The sequence below is a fragment of the Schistocerca gregaria genome, chromosome X, assembly GCF_023897955.1.
Source record: "Schistocerca gregaria isolate iqSchGreg1 chromosome X, iqSchGreg1.2, whole genome shotgun sequence".
In the NCBI taxonomy this organism is placed as follows: Eukaryota; Metazoa; Arthropoda; class Insecta; order Orthoptera; family Acrididae; genus Schistocerca; species Schistocerca gregaria.
The window spans coordinates 525784811-525806690 of NC_064931.1; the positions used below are offsets into that span (position 1 = coordinate 525784811).

General features: G+C 40.2%; 1 protein-coding gene across 3 annotated transcripts in view; it reads left to right on the plus strand.

The window, feature by feature from the left end:
* The first annotated feature begins 17940 nt into the window (after positions 1–17940).
* LOC126297716 (dnaJ homolog subfamily C member 21-like) overlaps positions 17941–21880 on the plus strand; it is a 242382-nt gene continuing 238442 nt past the window's right edge. The window contains exon 1 of one of the 3 annotated variants that reach the window (XM_049988854.1): positions 17941–18031. Coding sequence is in view for 1 of the 3 variants with exons in the window: in XM_049988848.1 (XP_049844805.1) it covers positions 18200–18223 (24 nt within the window). In the remaining 2 variants the exon portion in view is untranslated. Of the gene's footprint in view, positions 18032–18124; positions 18224–20387; positions 20547–21880 lie in introns of those variants that run through there. The other 2 variants (XM_049988848.1, XM_049988855.1) reach the window with 2 other exon arrangements.

The window sequence follows — 21880 nt, forward strand, 5'->3', positions numbered from 1 at the left end:
TATATTCGATGTTAACAAATTTCTCTTCTTCAGAAACACTTTCCTTGTCATTGCCAGTCTACAATTTATATCCTCTCTACTTCGACCATCATCAGTTATTTTGCTCTACAAATAGTAAAACTCCTTTACTACTTTAAGTGTCTCATATCCTAATCTAATTCCCTCAGCATCTCCCGACTTAATTAGACTAAATTCCATTATCCTGGTTTTGCTTTTGATGATGTTCATCTTATACCCTCCTTTCATGACACCATTCCATTCAACTGCTATTCCAAGTCCTTTGCTGCCGCTGACAGAATTACAATGTCATCGGCGAACCTCAAAGTTTTTATTTCTTCTCCATGGATTTTAATAGCAACTCCGAATTTTTCTTTTATTTCCTTCACTGCTTGCTCAATATACAGATTGAATAACATCGGGGATAGGCTACAAACCTGTCTCACTCCCTTCCCAACCACTACTTCTCTTTCATGTCCCTCGACTCTTATAACTGCCATCTGGTTTCTGTACAAACTGTAAATAGCCCTTCGTTCCCTGTATTTTACCCCTGCCACCTTCAGAATTTGAAAGAGAGTATTCCAGTCAACATTGTCAAAAGATTTCTCTAAGTCTACAAATGTTAGAAATGTAGGTTTCCCTTTTCTTAATCTTTCTTCTAAGATAAGTCGTAAGGTCAATATTGCCTCACGTGTTCCAATATTTCTACGGAATCCAAATTGATCTTCCCCAAGGTCGGCTTCTACCAGTTTTTCCAGTCGTCTGTAAAGAATTCGCGTTAGTATTTTGCAGCTGTGACTTATTAAACTGATAGTTCGGTAATTATCACATCTGTCAGCACCTGCTTTCTTTGGGATTGGAATTATTATATTCTTCTTGAAGTCTGAGGGTATTTCGCCTCTCTCATACATCTTGCTCACCAGCTGGTAGAGTTTTGTCAGGACTGGCTCTCGCAAGGCCGTCAGTAGTTCTAATGGAATGTTGTCTACTCCGGGGGCCTTGTTTCGACTCAGGTCTTTCAGTGCTCTGTCAAACTCTTCACGCAGTATCGTATCTCCCATTTCATCTTCATCTACATCCTCTTCCATTTCCATAATATTGTCCTCAAGCACATTGCCCTTGTATAGACCCTCTATATACTCCGTCCACCTTTCTGCTTTCCCTTCTTTGCTTAGAACTGGGTTGCCATCTGAGCTCTTGATATTCATACAAGTGGTTCTCTTCTCTCCAAAGGTCTCTTTAATTTTCCTGTAGGCAGTATCTATCGTACCCCTAGTGGGATAAGCCTCTACATCCTTACATTTGTCCTCTAGCCATCCCTGCTTAGCCATTTTTCACTTCCTGTTGATCTCATTTTTGAGACGTTTGTATTCCGTTTTGCCTGCTTCATTTACTGCATTTTTATATTTTATCCTTTCATCAATTAAATTCAATATTTCTTCTGTTAGCCAAGGATTTCTACTAGCTCTCGTCTTTTTACCTACAAGGTCCTCTGCTGTCTTCACTACTTCATCTCTCAAAGCTACCCATTCTTCTTCTACTGTATTTCTTTCCCCCATTCCTGTCAATTGTTCCCTTAGGCTCTCCCTGAAACTCTGTACAACCTCTGGTTTAGTCAGTTTATCCAAGTCCCATCTCCTTAAATACCCACCTTTTTGCAGTTTCTTCAGTTTTAGTCTACAGTTGATAACCAATAGATTGTTGTCAGAGTCCACATCTGCCCCTGGAAATGTCCTACAATTTAAAACCTGATTCCTAAATCTCTGTCTTACCATTATATAATCTATCTGATACCTTTTAGTATCTCCAGGCTTCTTCCATGCATACAACCTTCTTTTATGATTCTTGAACCAAGTGTTAGCTATGATTAAGTTGTGCTCTGTGCAAAATTCTATGAGGTGGCTTCCTCTTTCATTTCTTAGCCCAATCTATATTCACCTACTACCTTTCCTTCTGTCCCTTTTCCTACTGCCGAATTCCAGTCTCCCATTACTATTAAATTTTCGTCTCCCTTCACTACCTGAATAATTTCTTTTATTTCATCATACATTTCTTCAATTTCTTCGTCATCTGCAGAGCTAGTTGGAATATAAACTTGTACTACTGTAGTAGGCTTGGGTTTCGTGTCTATTTGGCCACAATAATGCGTTCACTATGCTGTATGTAGCAGCTTACTCGCACTCCTATTTTTTTATTCATTATTAAACCGACTCCTGCATTACTCTTATTTGCTTTTGTATTTATAACCCTGTATTTGCCTGACCAAAAGTCTTGTTCCATTAATTCCTACTACATCTAGCTTTAACCTATCCATTTCCCTTTTTGAATTTTCTAACCTACCTGCTCGATTAAGGGACCTGAAGGGAGAACCGATAGAGGTACTCAGGGTACCCTCCGTCACACACCGTCAGGTGGCTTGCGGAGTATGGATGTAGATGTAGATAGATGACATTCCACGCTCCGATCCGTAGAACGCCAGTTTTCTTTCTCCTGATAACAACGTCCTTCTGAGTAGTCCTCGCCCGGAGATCCGAATGGGGGACTATTTTACCTTCAGAATATTTTACCCAAGAGGACGCCATCATCATTTAACCATACAGTAAAGGTGCATGCCCTCGGGAAAAATTACGGCCGTAGTTTCCCCTTGCTTTCAGCAGTTCGCAGTACCAGCACAGCAAGGCCGTTTTGGTTAGTGTTACATGGCCAGATCAGTCAATCATCCAGACTGTTGCCTCTGAAACTACTGAAAGGCTGCTGCCCTCTTCAGGAGCCACACGTTTGTCTGGCCTCTCAACAGATATCCCTCCGTTGTGGTTGCACCTACGGTACGGTTATCTGTACTGCTGAGGCACACAAGCCTCCCCACCAATGGCAAGGTTCATGGTTCTTGGGGGGGGGGGATTTAATATAAAGAGGAGATTATTATTTAGCAAACAAGATGAAGATTTAAGGAAAAGTCTTGATGAGTGTTTTTTCTGGAGTGTAGTATTCTATGGGGCAGAAATATGGACACTGAAATGAGAGGATGAGAAAAGGCTAGAATCATTTGTGGTGTAGATGTGAAGGAGAATGGAGAGGATAAGCCAGACAGAAAGAGTAAGTGGCGAAAGAGTATTGAAAAGTATTGGTGAGAGGAGAAGGCTGCTGCGGGCTATATGAGAAAGGAAGGAGAACTGGATGGAACATTCAATGAGGCGCAACACCTCTTAAAATACGCTTTGGAAGGTCCAGTTCGTGGGAGGAGATTGAGAGGAAAGAGGAGATGCAAGATGATAGATGACATAAAGGGACGTGGAAATTACATGGAACTGAAGAGGATGGCAGAAGACAGGAGAGCATGGAGAGTTACCGTGTGAAAACCCCCTTTAAGCAGAACATTGGTGATAATGAACAGTTTTTATTTAAGCAGTTGAGAGGGATAACTTTTCAGCATGATAATATATGTAAGAAATTTGGAAAATATTAAAAAATATGGAAATTATGGCTGATGAGCAAATAACAAAACTTGATACTGATAACCACATTATAGTCGCTTTCCTCTTAGTTCACTGCTAACCTGTGCAAGGAAGGAGGGAAGATTTGGTTTAACGTACCAGTAACATCGAGGTGATTAGAGATGGAGCACAAGCCCAGACTTCGTTAAAGATGGGGCAGGAAATCGGCATTGCACCTCCAAAGGAATCATCCCAGTATTTGCCAGGAGTGATTTAAGGAAATCAAGGTAAATCCATATCTGGATGACCGAACATGGGTTTGAACCGTCATCCTCCTGAATGCGCCACCTCGCCTGGTGCCACCTATGCAGAGCTAATCATATTCATAAGAATTATAAAGATTTGTGAGTGCTATAGCTCAACACTGACTTCAAAAAAACTGCTCAACACTAAAGAATCATGATTTTAGTGCTAAAACGTAGAATTGGCAGACAATACCACCGTTTTCCAACGTGAACGGTCTTCTGCAGTATCAAAACGGCGTCGTTTTATTCTATGCAGAGTATCACTGGTTAAACATTCAGGTCTGTATCATCTGGTACCAAGTGCTATGTGATGGTGTGATAGCTCTCCAGAGACAACATATACTCTCCACTAATCTAATAGTGACTCGATGCTGTAATGTACACTCCTGGAAATGGAAAAAAGAACACATTGACACCGGTGTGTCAGACCCACCATACTTGCTCCGGACACTGCGAGAGGGCTGTACAAGCAATGATCACACGCACGGCACAGCGGACACACCAGGAACCGCGGTGTTGGCCGTCGAATGGCGCTAGCTGCGCAGCATTTGTGCACCGCCGCCGTCAGTGTCAGCCAGTTTGCCGTGGCATACGGAGCTCCATCGCAGTCTTTAACACTGGTAGCATGCCGCGACAGCGTAGACGTGAACCGTATGTGCAGTTGACGGACTTTGAGCGAGGGCGTATAGTGGGCATGCGGGAGGCCGGGTGGACGTACCGCCGAATTGCTCAACACGTGGGGCGTGAGGTCTCCACAAAACATCGATGTTGTCGCCAGTGGTCGGCGGAAGGTACACGTGCCCGCCGACCTGCGACCGGACCGCAGCGACGCACGGATGCACGCCAAGACCGTATGATCCTACGCAGTGCCGTAGAGGACCGCACCGCCACTTCCCAGCAAATTAGGGACACTGTTGCTCCTGGGGTATCGGCGAGGACCATTCGCAACCGTCTCCATGAAGCTGGGCTACGGTCCCGCACACCGTTAGGCCGTCTTCCGCTCACGCCCCAACATCGTGCAGCCCGCCTCCAGTGGTGTCGCGACAGGCGTGAATGGAGGGACGAATGGAGACGTGTCGTCTTCAGCGATGAGAGTCGCTTCTGCCTTGGTGCCAATGATGGTCGTATGCGTGTTTGGCGCCGTGCAGGTGAGCGCCGCAATCAGGACTGCATACGACCGAGGCACACAGGGCCAACACCCGGCATCATGGTGTGGGGAGCGATCTCCTACACTGGCCGTACACCTCTGGTGATCGTCGAGGGGACACTGAATAGTGCACGGTACATCCAAACCGTCATCGAACCCATCGTTCTACCATTCCTAGACCGGCAAGGGAACTTGCTGTTCCAACAGGACAATGCACGTCCGCATGTATCCCGTGCCACCCAACGTGCTCTAGAAGGTGTAAGTCAACTACCCTGGCCAGCAAGATCTCCGGATCTGTCCCCCATTGAGCATGTTTGGGACTGGATGAAGCGTCGTCTCACGCGGTCTGCACGTCCAGCACGAACGCTGGTCCAACTGAGGCGCCAGGTGGAAATGGCATGGCAAGCCGTTCCACAGGACTACATCCAGCATCTCTACGATCGTCTCCATGGGAGAATAGCAGCCTACATTGCTGCGAAAGGTGGTTATACACTGTACTAGTGCCGACATTGTGCATGCTCTTTTGCCTGTGTCTATGTGCCTGTGGTTCTGTCAGTGTGATCATGTGATGTATCTGACCCCAGGAATGTGTCAATAAAGTTTCCCCTTCCTTGGACAATGAATTCACGGTGTTCTTATTTCAATTTCCAGGAGTGTATGTTGGAGGGATATACAGATTAATATGGGCTCCAAACCATGGTGTAACATGGCATTTTTCACATTAATTCTCATAAGTCAAAGAAACGACAAGTAACAAAACATCTTGCCAACATCTAGGGTTTGAATTCCAGACCTTTCGACTAATAGTCTAGCATTCATCCACTAAGCCAATAAATCACACTCGAAAAAAAAAGTCCAGTTAGAATACAATGCGACGGCGCAGTTCCTTTATGCACCAACTTGCGAACTCGTTGCAGCAGATCGCCCGTAGGAAAAGCTCAGAAGAAACCTAGTGTACTGAATCGCACCAGGCTACATACAACGTAACTATTGCTGTTGGTAAAAGTTCTTAATTTTGAATTACAGGTGAAAATACTGGGAAAACCGGTATATTCTGAAGTCGAGAATTACAAGTTCACCTCCAAGCACGCGCTAATTCTAACACAGTCATGCACAAACCCTTTCATCCACGTTAGAAAGTTTATGGTAACTTATTTTCCAAAATCTTAACAGCTCCTAAGTACAGATTGTTCTTAAATGAAAATGCTCACCATACTAACATGCACTCAAGTTTTTAGTCACCAATCTGTTCTATATGCCTCGCGGAATTACTGTCTTTTCTCGTACATAAAATTACTTAAGTAATCGGTACTTTCTAAAAATAAAAAAAGCACTCCGGAATAAATATGCCTTCACTTTAAAGCACTTTTGAGGCATGTAGCACCACTAAAACCGGCAAATTATAACTTCATTCGGAGCTCATACTACCCACGACCGTACTTTTGAAAGTCTGGGCTCCGACTACTTAAATTGCTGTAAGCATTCTCGATCTCCAAGAGAAAAGAAGCGCGAAGAATACTCCGTTCTGATTGGTCAGTTTTCTTTAAGGACAATAGAAAAACTTTTTTCTCCCGCGTTAGTCCGCACTTTTGATGACTAACAAATCAACCAAATACTCACTTTCGAACTGCACTTTTTCCAGAAATAAATATTTAACATTCTGATATTTTGTTTACACTTAACGTTATTAATTACTTTCATCTGAACTCGAATTGGCTTTCCTTTTACCATAAACTTACTTAACATATTATGATACAAAATTCCGCGACGTCAGCATTCACACTGTCTTAAAATTTTCTCACGCTGATTCTACAACGTTTGTCAATATAACAGTGATCTACATACTAACTTTAGACCACATTCACGCATCATTCACACTACTAAAAATATATACAAAACTGTACAAACATAAATAAATTAAAAACCCTTCAATAAATGAACAGAACAAGTCACAAAAAACATTCTCTTGACCTGTTTCTTGAAAGTCTCTGTCCGCTACTGTCCTCTGGTGGATGAAAATTAGAACTACGTACTCGACTGAACCTGCTTCAAACCATCTGCAACTGTGCACGCGTGAGTCATTGTCTTGATATGCAGGCTCTAGACAGTAGCGATATAAGGTGCCGCACCGCAACAGGCCTGGTCAGATAGCAGTTCATGGGCGTATGTGCTGCAGCCACACTGTTGCTTAGAACTCTGAATGCAACTGGCCCACAGCCTCACAAAACAAAAGACAATTGCAGCCCAATACCACTAAAGCACTACTACCACTGTGCCAGTCTCCACCAATAGACTTCCTGATATTGTCATATGCCAACTAGTTTGGCTGCAATACAGGTGGCCTTATGTAAGATTTATATACTTTTTTAGGTAATATACAGGGTGTCCCATTTATCTTGACGACCCTAAATAACTGTTTGTCCAGATGCAATTTACAAAAAGATTCGAGCTAATGCTCTTTAGCCGTCAGGGGGACATCAATCTTCGTTGTAGTTTGTTTTTTACAAAAATATGATCAGTGGTATGACATTTTTAAATGGCACCCTGTCTTTTTTATTTGGAAATTCATTTCTTCTCCTAAAGACTTATTCAAAAATGTATCACAGTGTACCATTCACTGAGACACCACGTTATTAACTACATAACACAACACTGACTTTGAGCCCAGGATCACAAACTCGTCCACTTGCTGGAGTTGTCAGAAAACAAATGAAAACCAAGCAGAAACATAACACAAAATTGACTCTCCTGTACCATTGCCCAGGAGTAGAACATTCAAATGTGCACAAAATGGTGACCCTTGACACTGATACACTGGTGCATTCGTTGAATGAACGAATTATTTACTGCTTCCAGAGTTGCCTGCTGAAGAGAATTTCAAGCAAGCACGATACGTTCCTGCATGTCCTCTGGAGTTGTTGGAATATCGCGATTGAAAAAGTGTTTAATGCAGCCCAAAAGAAAAAAGTCCAGAGGATTTAAATCAGAAGACCTAGCAGGCCAAGTAACTGCTCCTCCTCGACCAGTCCATCTGGCAGGATACCTTCGGTTCAGAACATGACGTGTATGCAAGGAATTATGTGCTGAGCATCCATCGTGTTGATACCACATAAGCATTCTGGTTCTCATCCAGAAGAGGAGGAAAAATTCGTCTGAGGAAGTTGGCATACGCTGTGCCGTTTAGACTACCATTGATGAAATAAGGGTCAATAATTGTAGTACCAAGAATCCCAGACCAGACGTTAATTCTCCATTGACGCTGATGTTCCTCCTGTCTAAGCCGTAGTGGATTGTCGCTGCACCAATAATGCATATTCCTTGTATTTACCTGTCCTTTGTTTGAGAAGGAACATTCATCGGTAAACTAAACATTGGAGAAGAAGTTCGGGTTGGCGAGGCTTTGCTGCTGTGTGCACTGGCAGAACTGTACACGATTCTGGAAATAATTACGATGCAATTGTTGATGTAGGTGTACATGGTAAGGATGGAACCACTGGCGTGTAAGAATACGATGTACCCTGGTTTTTGGAATGCCAATCTCGTGATCAAACTGTCGTGTGCTCACATGTGGATTCATAGCAACGGAAGCGAGAACAGTAACTTCGGCAGATTCGTCTGTGCGAGTGCTATGACAATTTCGTTGTCGTGGATTGAAACTTCCCATTTCCTGAAGCGTCGCAACAAGACGAGAAAATATCCGTTGGGAAGGTGCGTTTATGTCAGGATATCGCTCTCTGCGCAGTTCCGCTGCCTGCGTAGCATTTCCCCTACCTTCAACAACAACAAAATAAACGTTATGTCGATGCAGTTTGTACGAAGGACAGTCTTTACTGTATACCTACTCTACACAACAGTATTTATAAGGACTAAACTACTGTTCTAAATGCATCCATACATAAGAAAACAGTATTGCAATGACTGTTCTGCTAACTTACATTCCACGTAGATGAGTAGCCTTTCTACTTTCTCTTCGTTGGTGTACATTCTACTCACACAACTCTTCCACTGACGATGGTTGACGGAATGATGGGTGTGCATTCTACTTATGTTTACATTTGTCCTCTGTCAACGTCAGCATATGGATGCGTTCTATTACCCCGAGTACCTGCACTAAGTGCTGGGAGTGTCAACGTCAATGTTGTGTTATGTAATTAATAACGTTGTGTTTCAGTGAATGGTACACTGTGATACATTTTTGACTAGGTCTTTAGGAGAGAAAATGAATTACCAAATAAAAAAATACAGGGTGCCATTTAAAAAAGTCATACCGCTGGTCATATCTTTGTAAGAAACAAAGCTACAATGAAGGCAACCTTGCTGATTGATGTCCCCCATACAGCTAAAGAACATTTGCTTGAAACATTTAGTAATTTGCATCTGGACAAACAATTATTTAGGGTGGTCAAGATAAATGAGACACCCTGTGTAAAAATAAATACAATGTTAATAACCAACTGTACAAAAAGCAGAGAAGTGGAAAAACCACGTTGTGCAATAGAAGGGGAGTATTTCCTTTTTTCTATCATTTGGAGGCCATGCAAAGTACTTATAGTTGGAGCCATGAACGACGACAGTCGAGTTTAGGCTCGTTCTGCGCATCTGACGTAATGTCATCCTCCGACAGCCAATGAAAGTTCAGTAGTTTTCTCAGCGCTCTGCTCTGAACCTCTTGGCCAGTGCGAGGGTTAAACATGGTTGTGGCAGTTATTCGGTGAATTTTTATTCAGTTTGTTGTGATTTTGTATGGGTGATGTAAGCGAAAAATTAGCCATAAACAAGCGAGAGATGTAATTTACAGGATAGACGCTTTCTTCAAGCGTGAAACAGAAAACAGTGGACTTATCACAGATGTGCGGATTTTCAGTGAAGGCAATTTATCTGTCCAGACTAGTGGAAGCCCAGTTTTCAGATCGCCAGGGTAACATCACAGTCGTGAGAAGTCTATCACGAATTTAGACGATTCTCACAAAGATGTTCTACGGCAAGATGTGCAAAATATGTACAAGACAACCGAATTTCCTACTATTAAAAAATTACGTTAAATGTTTGAAAGTATACATTTTAAAGGCAGTGTTATCTCATTGTGAAGAATACTGACAGATATTGGTTTAAAATATTAAAATGCAAATGATGGACGAAAATTTTTAATGGAACATTGTGATTTCGCTACTTCAAGCGCAGAGTTTTTAGGAATTATTCTTGAAATACGGAAACCTGGCAATCAGATGTACTTGGACGGAACATGGGTGAACCAGAATCATTCAAGGAAAGCGAGTTGGAAACCAGGTGATGGTTCAGCTGGTTTTAATGTATCGAGTTGTAAAGGGGGACAAATAGCTGTCCTTCAAGCTGGCGCTGTTTCCGAATTCATTCCAGAAAGCAAATTAGTGGACTGGGCAAAAATGAGCAATGCAGGTGATTACGATTCTGAAATGAACTCGGAGACATTTACATTGTGGTTTAGGAAACAGCTTCTCCCTTACTTGCATGAAAACTCAGCGATTATTATGAACAATGCGAGTTATCACTTAGTTGTTGTTGACAAGGCTCCCACAACAGGTACAAAAAAAGCCAGTATCATGCTGTGGCCCACAGGTAAAAAGATGCACACTGCCAGTCAAACTTGGGCTGAATTGTTAAATCTTGTAGGGCTTCACAAGTCTCGTCTAAAAGCGTATGTAAACGATTGTACTGCACAGGAACATGGACATACAGTTTTGCGTTTGCCACTGTAACATTGCCAGTGCAATCTGACAGAGCTCATATGGGCACAAGTGAAAGGGTGAGTCGCAGAATGGAACACAACACTTAAAACTGATGACACACAGAGGCTTCTGCATGAACCACTTGACAGGATAACTCCTTCAGCATGGACTGAATGTGTTCGGAATGCCGAAACAGCCATAGAGGGAAATTTGAACTCATAATCTGCTTGATCCCACCGTGAGTCCAGAAGAGTCAGACACTGACACGAACTGTGGCGATGTACATGACGAAGGTCTCAGCTATTGAAATCAATCAAAGATGAGCCACACGTAAAATATTGATGTTGTCTTATCTTTTCTACAGTTTCTCTTCCCACAGTTGCAGTTTTACCTGTAATGTTGAGATTTGTTCTGTCTTTTACGACTGTAATAAAAGTATTGTTTATGCTAAACGCTTTTTGCTTTATTTTAAAGCATCTTCAGTAGACAGTATTTTGGCTTCTACACTGCAACGCTAAGAATGTAAGATCGCATTCAAAGTTTGTCTCGACTGATCTACATTTTAGCAAATTATTGCTGTTTGTGTGTGACAGACACACTCAAATAACTTCGTTTTTTGCACATTGCTCTTCACTGACACTCAGTATACAGTATTTTAGTCTTCATGTATTTATGAATCCACAACTGACTTTGTATACTTTATCAACTTTGTTTTAATTGAGATACTTTTAAAAAAGCGAAATGCATCTGGTATTAATCAAATGTTTATCACAGTTTCAAGGGACAGAACATTTTCCAATATTACATACAATATTTTTGGGGTATTAAAATTATATGCTACTGGTATGAAACATTATCACTGTATGAAATGACAAAAAATGGTTCAAATAGCTCTGAGCACTATGGGACTCAACATCTGAGGTCATCAGTACCCTAGAACTTAGAACTAATTAAACATAACTAAGCTAAGGACATCACACACATCCATGCCCAAGGCAGGAACGAACCTGCGACCGTAGCAGTCGCGCAGTTCCAGACCGAAGTGCCTAGAACCGCATGGCCACTGGGGCAGGCTATTATCACTGTATGAAATGACAGACTCTTAATGTAGGACTACTTCAAAGAGTGGAGAATCATGCATTTATATCAGAAAACGAAAACAGTTCAAGTCAAGAAATTATCTCAATATAGTAAGTAAAGACAAGCACTTCAAAATATGAGCTGTTGAATTAACAGGGCTTCATATCATCAAGAAATAAATAATTTTGTGTGTGTATTGATTTCCCAGTGGTAACGTTGAGTCTTTCTTCAATAACGCAAATGCTAAATACATTTGTAACTACAAAAGTCAACATAATTTTGTGTAGAAGCATAAACATAATACACAAATATCATAAATTAAACTAGTACCATAGCACCCTCATAAATGTCCTTCAGTTTTGCCAAGCTCTGTTGGTAAACAGCACAAGGCTACTACAATGACTCCATCAGTAATTGACCATGTGGGCACAAATATGGGGATGTCTTCGACTATCAGACCCTTTCTGCCAAATAATAACAGCGAAATCCGCTAGGGAAAATTTTCGTAAACTGCAGGCCTACAAAAGACATTTATCAGAAATCAAAACACGAAATTTTCTACAGACCCAGCAAATAAAATGTGGGATAAAGTGTATAGAGTATAGAGAAACCAATGTAAAAGTGAACATCTCTAAATTATCAACATTAGTGAAATTGAACTTTCAAAAAGTATTTCTAAAAAAAGAAAGGACTTAAGTTCTGAGGAGAAAAGTAAAAATAACACTAGGATTCTTAAACTATCACAGGTAAAACAGGTTTATAAGAAGGTGCTAACAGCTGCAAATGACAAAATATTATACAAAATAGAGGAGAAAAGCATCACAGTTGTAACTATATTGCCCATGACACCCCAACAATCCTAGATGGTTTTATTTTACTTCTGCTGATTGTGGTACTAAGCTTTGTTGATCAACAATATTAATTATAAAGAATCAGGTTTAAAGACCTACCATATCAGTCACAATGTACAAGTTAAAGAATATTTGTTCATACAAGTTCACTTTCAATCAAATTCACATCTAATTCTACATTTTAATTTACAATACTGTCTGCCATCAATGAGGACCACCTTCTTTTGTGGCTAACCATAGCTCACCACAGCAGATCCCAATTGCCAATCTTATCACAGATAACTCACAACTGCTTATTGTTCACTGAGCATGCCGCTGTGCATTGTTTGCATTAGTGGTACTATAAATCAATATGTAAGGTTACTGTTTGAATACTCAATCTGGTATGTCATAAAAAAGGAAATAAGATGAGACAAACAAAGATACAATAACATTCTGATAAGGAAGGGGGAGACCATAATACGTGATGCTCACCACCTGGCAACCTATGTGTATGAGTGTACTTCAAGCGTTGCAGGGAAGTTGCAACAAAAATTGCCAACAACAAATATAGCACCTGTAAATAATTAGACACTAAGTACAACGGTGTTACCACCAATCACAGAACATTAAGTTAGTAAAATTGTTCAAAAATCAAAAAATTAAAAGTCAGTAGGCTTATATACAGAGCCTATGTGTGTACTGAAACAAAGCACAGAAAGTACAAATGCTTCCTTTACAAACATAATAGATGAATCCTTCACATCAGGAAATTTCCAGAGTTGTACAACTACTGAATAGGGGTAATGCCAAAGACATAGAAAATTACTGGACCATTTCCCTCTTGTCACCACTGTAACAAATTAGAATCAATTATGAATGGAAGATTAGTTAATAACCTGAATAAAGGTGAACTTGCAAGTGAACTACGGTTTGGCATTTGAAGTGGTAGAAATACGGAATCAGCCAGAGCAAAGCTACATGGTGTTCTTGACAAAAATGGGTGTGTCATGGGCATATTTTTAAATCTTTCTAATGTTTTTGGTACTGTTGACCATACTATTCTACTAAATAAGCTACAAGTATTAGAAACAAGAGGGGTAGCTAATGACTGGCGCCTACCATTCCTGGCAGATAAGGTACAAAGAGCAGAGATCACACCCACCTCAAATAAGTCTAAACTTTTAGTAAAACACTTTCCAGGACCAAAACACATTAATATAGTAGTTCTTCAGGGTAGCATATTAGGACCAATACTGTTTATGATATACACAAGTGACTTTTGCACTAGTGTTTGCTATGAGGAAAAAATTGTCTTTGCTGATGACAGCAACATTATAGTCACTGAGAAAACAAGGGGACTCCTTGCACAAAATGCAAATAAAACCCTTAAAGAAGTTTACAGTGGACCAATAAGCAATATAGTAACACTGAACATATAGAAATCTCATGTCATGAATTCCAGTTTGAAGAGAAGAAATGGCACCATTAAGTTAAATTTAGATAGCACCCCTGTAGAGTGTGAAACAAATATATATTTTCTGGTAATAAACATTAATTCTCAGTTGAAGTTCTGTGAACACAAACAGATACCTGCAAACTGAATGTCATCAGTATATTGTGCCCTTAGAGTCATGTAATCCGTGTGTAACAGCCAATATCTGTTAGTTACACACTATTAATATGTACACTCAGTTCTTAGATGTGCCATTCTTTTCTGGGTAACAGATGCATGAAATATTAACACAAATTTCAAACTCCAGAAAACGGCCACAGTAATAATAACCAAAAATCGTAGTGGAACTCACTGTAAAGATCTGTTCAAAACACTGGGTATTTTAATTGCGCAATGTCACTTAAAAATCTGGAGTGAAGTTACAAAATGGTGCAAATGGCTCTGAGCACAATGGGACTTAACATATGAGGTCATCAGTCCCCAGCCAGCAAACGAGTATTTCATAAAGTAAAAGGCTAATGCTACACTTATCATTACACATGTTATGCAAACATTGTTTCATAGCACTGCACACGCTGTCCGCTAATGTCAGGAACATTTCGTGCGCTGCAACTTCCCTTTTGCTAACCTGAAAAACTGAGCTAGCATCCCTCTATAATGAACGAGATGCTGACCTCAAAAAGAGGATAAGGTTTCCATTGTATAGCTCTGAGAGTATGTTTTTCCAGAAATGAAGGAAAGAAGGGTAAAATATCGTGTGACAGTATTATGTGGAGTGATGTATGTTTTATTATCGTTATTATTATGTATTTGGCAACGGCCTTGGCACAGTGGTAACACCAGTTCCCGTTATATCACCGAAGTTATGAACTCTCAGGCTGGGCTACCACTTGGGTGGATGACCATCCCGTCTGCCAAGTGCTATTGGCAAGTGGAGTGCACTCAGCCCTTGTGAGGCAAACTGAGAAGTAGCGGCTCCAGTCTCATAAACTGACATACGACTGATAGATTGGTGTGCTGACCACGTGCCACCATATCTGCATCTAGTGACACCTGTGGGCTGAGGATGACACGGCATGTGGTCGTTATCATTGGGTCTTCATGACCAGTGGGGCGGAGTTTAGTTTAGTAGTATGTATTTGATTTATATTTTTTACCAAACACATACTCTATGTTGTCAAAGTAATCCTTCAATGAATCGAATGTATTACTTAACAGGTACTTTTCAACTGCCGTTTTTAAATAAATTTGTTTTAGAAATTTCTTTCATCTCCTTTGTCAATTTATTATACAGCTTTATTCTGTAAATGTAACTTTACTCGCCAGCCGGAGTGGCTGTGCAATTCTAGGTGCTACAGTCTGGAACCGTGTGACCACTATGGTCGCAGGTTCTAATCCTGCCTCAGGCATGGATGTGTGTGATATCCTTAGATTAGTTAGGTTTAAGTAGTTTTAAGTTCTAGGGGACTGATGACCACAGCAGTTAAGTCCCATAGTGCTCAGAGCCATTTGAAATAACTCGTTTGTATAGCACTACTGAACAGTAGGAATAAACCAAATGAGGCGGCACAGTTTTAAACAGAGTGGTCTTGTACAGGGTGCGGCAGCGTTCATAGCGTAATTTGACTTGCTTAGTACAATGGCTTACTGCAGGAATGCGCAACAGCTCATGCTGCATTCGTATACTAATGAGCTTCCATTTCGAGTGTGACAGTAATATGGAGTGGTGGCGTGCACAGCATCGTGCCTTTGCTGCTGAAAGTTATTTCAAGGTTAACAACTCTGTTATTGCTACCCAGCGACTATTTCGACATTTGAACTTGGGGCATCATGGCAAAGTTCCAGGTCGCACTCTGTATTTGAGGCTGCAGTCCCCATGCAGCAGTCCTGATTTAGGTTTCCTGTAGTTTCCCTAAATTACTTCAGGCAAATGCTGGGATGGATCCTACTATAAGGCTACAGCTGACTACCTGTCCCACACGTTAAATTGTAATAGAAAGACATGTCAAATATCCTGGTAAAATATATGTACAGATCAATAAAACTACTACTGCTACAACTACTACTATTACTACTAACATTTGCCCTGCCACAAAATTAAAACTTTTCTATAAATACCTAGGGAAGAGTACAAGCGTGTCTGTGGTTCTAAGAGGACTCTTGCCTTCGGTTTTGTGGTTAGCATCAGTCATTTGATAACCCTAAATTTCTCGATGCAAAGAGAGAAATATTTCACCACAGGTATTGCAGAAAATGCGAATTCAAACCAAAACTGTCCCTATGGATCCCATGTACCATTTTCTGAGCTTCAATGCACTTGCTTGTGGGCTAGGCATGAGTGAATAAGTTATGCTAATTAAAATACTTAATAAAATGTTTCGAATAGGTCCCAAAACTTCACATGACTCACTACTAATCTCAACTGATTTGTGAGAAAGCTCTCTCTAGGGCTGCAGATGCAATGAAGCTTGAGCTAATAGGTACGCAGTCTAACACGCAGATCTAAAAGCAGTTTCCCCATATGCAACATTTACATCACCTACAAACTATTGCCTCAAAAACAATACCTCTCAGTGGGGTCTATTCAGAGGAGGCAAGGTAGACACGTCATGAACTGGAAACAAAAGTGAACCTAATGGAAACATTAACAGTTAAACATTCCTTACATGTCTTGACAAAAGCGATATTACACAACATTTTCAGATTAGCGCTGCTGACTTTTCATAATTCTCAGCTAAATCATAAGTTTTACTCACTGTAAGTTACGATTCAGACTAGGAGAGATATTCTCTGAATGGCCTGTACAATTGGCAGCTGGAGCGCTGGGAAGCATGGCTACTTATCAACCCAAGTCTGATCAGCTTGTCCGAAGCTCGTATCACACTCGAGTTCAGAAACTACGTAGCAAATTCACACTGTTTTTACACTATAATTAAAACTGTTCATTACATCGTGCCGGGTACATCCAATTTCATAAACTCAGGAGGGGTACAATAGTGGAAACTATTTTCTTTCGTATTATGATACCTTGTTTCTTGCCTAACTGCTACTTGGCAGCCAAGCAACAACACAATGTTTGGCCGGCAGTCCGGCACGCTCAAACAACTTTAGTTCGACATCCAGTACAGAGATAACTGCTGTTGGCATTGCAGTTTATATCTTTGTTGTAGCTTTGCACGACTTTGGCTTTCACCGCAGAGTGCAGACGAAGTTGACAGCGCAGTGTGGTAGGTCGTAGGACTGAGACAAGGGATTTTGACTTGAGTTGTGTGAGCAAGGTTTCGGCCTGTTGTGGAGCTATAGACAGTTGTAAGTATTATGTTGAGATCAATACATTTCAGCTGGTAACTTGGAGTATTATTAGTAATGCACTGAATCATCTTCAGCGTATTTATCAGCGTCACGTACGCCGGTTTACTATTGTAATGTGTATTGTGTTCGATCGCTTACCGAGGAATTTTCGTGACCTATGTGGTATGCAGTTGCTTACAATTTGTAAAATGAACCTTAGCCGTAACATTTCGTGCTGATATTACGAGAATATGATTAGGACAGTATTCTCCTAGAGTTTATCATGCAGAAATGTCTGTCCGTTCATATCGCATTGCTTCAATCAAGGAGTAATTCATGCGTGACAATATATGCTGACTTCGCTTCTCGTTTGTTGCTGAATTGCTCTGTAATAATTATTTATCCACTTCCTAACGCTGAATGTGATCATTAGTCCTTTAACAGTTGTCACGTTGCTTTGGTTGCACCGATAGTCAAGAGGTATGGTCTATACGAGTCATTGGTTTCAGACAGTTACTTAATGTTAATATATTCATAGTTTTGTTGTTTGTTGGCGAAGTCAACGAATGTGATACTAGAAACCTGTTTGTGGTGACAGGCTGGTCTGTTGCTTTGACCGTTTAGAAAAATCCGTAACATCGCGATATAGTCGCCATATTGTTTGCGTCGAATGTTGCAGGTTTCCAATCATCAGTGATGGATAGATTGCATTCTGTTCACAGCATGGAGGTGAGAATAGGAGGAGACGGCGCTATGGACCCCAGCCGAGCTACGGTTTGAACACAGGTGGGCGTGGCGGTGCCGCCATGACAGAACAAAACACTGACAATGTGTTATTACCGGCTGTATTTACGGTTCACCAGTACGTTGTAAACGTAATTGATGTTCACAGGTTGATTATTTCAAAGTTTTTGTTTCAAATAAATAGCCACAGAAGGCAAAATCTCGCGTCTTATGTTGAACAATCGTGTAAAAGAGGTATATTCCATGACGTAAATACCCAAATTTAGCCATTAGCCGAAAATTACAGAACTTCGTTACTATATCAACATTTTTCACTTTGACAGTCCCATAAAGTGACGAAAGGGAGGAAAAAATTACTGATTACCACATTTTCGCTGTTGGAGTAAAACTGCCGCATCAGGCATGACATTGTAATGTATTACTTTTTGTCAGTTCTCTTCGCAACAGGTTTCCCGGACAGTATCAACATATACCAGTAGATGTCTCCGCAAAATTATATCATTGTAAAAGATATATTTCAAGAGAACGTCGTCGTCATAAAGCTGCGTGAAAGCGAAGTTGCAGGACAAAGTTAGCTGTACTAGTGAAGTGTCTGTACGAAAACGCCTTCTATTTTGAAGATAAGGCTGTAGATACTGCTCTGCTCTGCCACTTACACCTGGATATTTAGGTCTCTTTTGAAAGTATTTTGTGACTAACCCAATCAGCCGCTTTTGTTAACTAAAATATTCCAAACATATTTTTCTTGGACATCAAAACATTGACAGCAAATCCAAATATTGCATTTTCTGTTGATAACCCCTCTTGAAAGTCAAACACTTGCGATATAATGCTTGCTGCAGTGCTTAACAATCATACCATGCGTAAGTTTCTCTAAAACATTGGAAAGACTTTTCAGTAGGGAGATAGTTTAATAATGTGCAGGACCTGTATGTCCCTTGTCATTGCAGTTTTAAAACTGCACACGTAAGCTTACCAGGAACTGTTCCATGCATAAATGATGCATCATAAATGTGGCAAAGAATTTTACTAACATGGCTCCAACAGTACTATAATAATTTTATTGACATATTCTCAGCTCCAGTAGAGTTATTACTTTTCAGTGATTTAACGACTCGTCCTATTTTCGGAAGAATGACAGTTGTTACTCGAATCTGTTCTATTGTGCTAGGTACACTGGCTACCAGAAAATTTGTAGCTTGATGTATAGAGCCTTGTGATCCTATTTGTTCTATTAGTTAAGAATATTTACTGAATACATCAGTAAATATTTTTGGGTCACTAAAAATGATTCTCATTTTTTATTTGGATATTGTCATGGCAAACTGCACTTTTCCTTGTTTCCATCTTTTACAAAATTCCTAATTTTTTGCTTGAGTTATTAATTTCTGCCTTCAAGAACATGTTCTTTGGTGCCTGTATGGCCATGTTAAGAATCTTATTGTACAGTTCGTAATGCCTAATCTTATTTGGATCATACGATCAGTTGGTTGTTGCATAAAACTCCCTATTTATTGTAAAAGAAGTTTTGATGCCCATTGTAATCCAAGGCCTGTAATCTGATTCCAGTAGATTTTTTATTAACTTTTTAGGAAGTGTTTAATCAGGCAGGCTTTGCAGCCTTATTGATACTTTTAATTGGGAATTATCAGCAGCAGAACATTAAAAAAATGCAGAAATTGAGATGTCCGAGTACCGTAATGCTTTCGTTAGTGTTTTTTAAATGAAGTGTTAGAGTATACATACATTGTCCCTAGAATATGCATTATTCGTTGGAACAAAAACATTGTTAAGAGCCATTCTCACATGAACAACTTGTAATGCATTCTGTGGTGATTTGGCCTATTCAGATTCTAAATTACAAAGCCATTTGGTCAATTCAGATCTGTTACCTTCCATATTTAGCAAACGTCTGTAAAACTCATGGTGAACAGGAGGGATGAAAAAGCATAGACTTTGTCATTGTGTTTGGAAATTTATGTAGCATAAAATCCACTGTATGCTTGCTTAAGTTTTCAATGTATTTTCTTTCAGGCTGTAGCAAGACAGTCTAGAATGGCATTTTAACTTGAGCCACTACATCTTCGCACATTTCCAGTATTTATGTATAACCAAGCTATTCGTCAGGTCTTTAATATTATAAAATCAGTTTTGCCACAAAAAGGTTTGTTGTTCCTACATTCTGTAATGTAATATAGTTATCCCCTGAAGAACAGAGCCAGTCCAGTAGTGCAGAAGTCATGCTTAATGTCATACAAGGGGGCGAACTAGTTCATGAAACTAGATCCATAGTTTAGATTTGAAAATTATGTACTTAGGTGATCCACAAAGCTGTAATAAACTGACAGCAGTTCTATCATAGTTATCTGAAGTGAACAAATGATTTGCCTTATTTGTTGTATTTAAAAGAACTGAAGAAGCAGATACCAACAGTCTGTTAAATTAACATGTGACTGATGGGTCTTCGCCATCAACCTTTGTTTCATTATGGACAGCCTCATTCTATAATGCCATTTGGAATGGAACTATGGTGGAAGCCCAAGAAATTTGAATTAAGGTATGTGTTACACAAAAAAGCAGTAATCCTTACCATGACCAGGGAGAATAGCCTAACAAGATGAAGTCCTAGTTTTAAACTGCTAAACATATTGAAAGTAAGAAATTTTAGTAGGTTACTGTGCATAAAGTTTGTTTCACCGGGAAAAAATTTAACAAAGAAATGAGGTACTTTCACATAACTATGAGGTAAACAACACAAGCTGCCATGAGAATTTTTTAATATGTAGGGATGCATCCATACAGTTACCTACCAAATTTTGTCACCATCATAGAAAACACTAAGAAATGTAAGTAGACTACCGGCCAAATACTAAATGAAAATCCATTGCGTGCTGTAAGGAAACATAGGCAAAGCAGTCTGTATGTGTAATATATGTATGGCAAGAATAAAGTATAAGTGGTAAACATTATGTTAAACAAAATAAAATTGTAAAACCTGAAAGTGTAGGGTTACACATATGAAATAGTTGTAATGTTATATAGGCCTACAAGGTGGCACAGTTATAAAAATTAAATTTCCTTCTTTATATCTGAATTCGTTAATGAAACTCTTGCGGTTCCTGAAGAGGGGCAGCAACCTCTTCAGCAGGTGCAAGTATGGATGGTCTATTTGAACTGGCCTTATAACACAACCAAAACAGCATTGCTCTGCTGGTAGTGTGAATGGCTGAAAGCAAGGGGGATGTTCAGCCTTCATTTTTCCTAATGAATGCAGCTTTACTGAGCCATTAAATGATAGTGTCCTTTTGGGTAAAATATTCTAGAGGTAAAATAGTCCCTCATTGGATTTCTGGGTGGGAACCACTTAGGAGGGTGTTGTTATCAGATGGAAAAAACTTGCAGTCCATGGATGGGAGTGTGGAATGTGAGATCCCTTAATTGTGTGGGAAGTTTGGAACACTTGCAAAGGGAAATGGATAGGTTAAAGTTACATATAGTGGGAATTAGTGAAGTTTGGTGGCAGAAAAAACAGAGCTCCTAGTCTGGTGAATAAAAAAATCAAATAGGGGTAATGTGGTGGTGGTGGTGGTGGTGGTGGTGAAGACGGATAAACTACTTCGAACAGCACAGTGAATGCATTATTGTAGCCAAGACACATGAAGCCCACGTCTATCACAGTAGTAAAAATTTATATGCCAACTGTCTCTGCAGATAAGAGATTGAAGAAATATGTTGTTGTTATTGTTGTCTTCAGTCCTGAGACTGGTTTGATGCAGCTCTCCATGCTACTCTATCCTGTGCAAGCTGTCTATCTCCCAGTACCTACTGCAACCTACATCCTTCTGAATCTGCTTAGTGTACTCATCTCTCGGTCTCCCTCTACGATTTTTA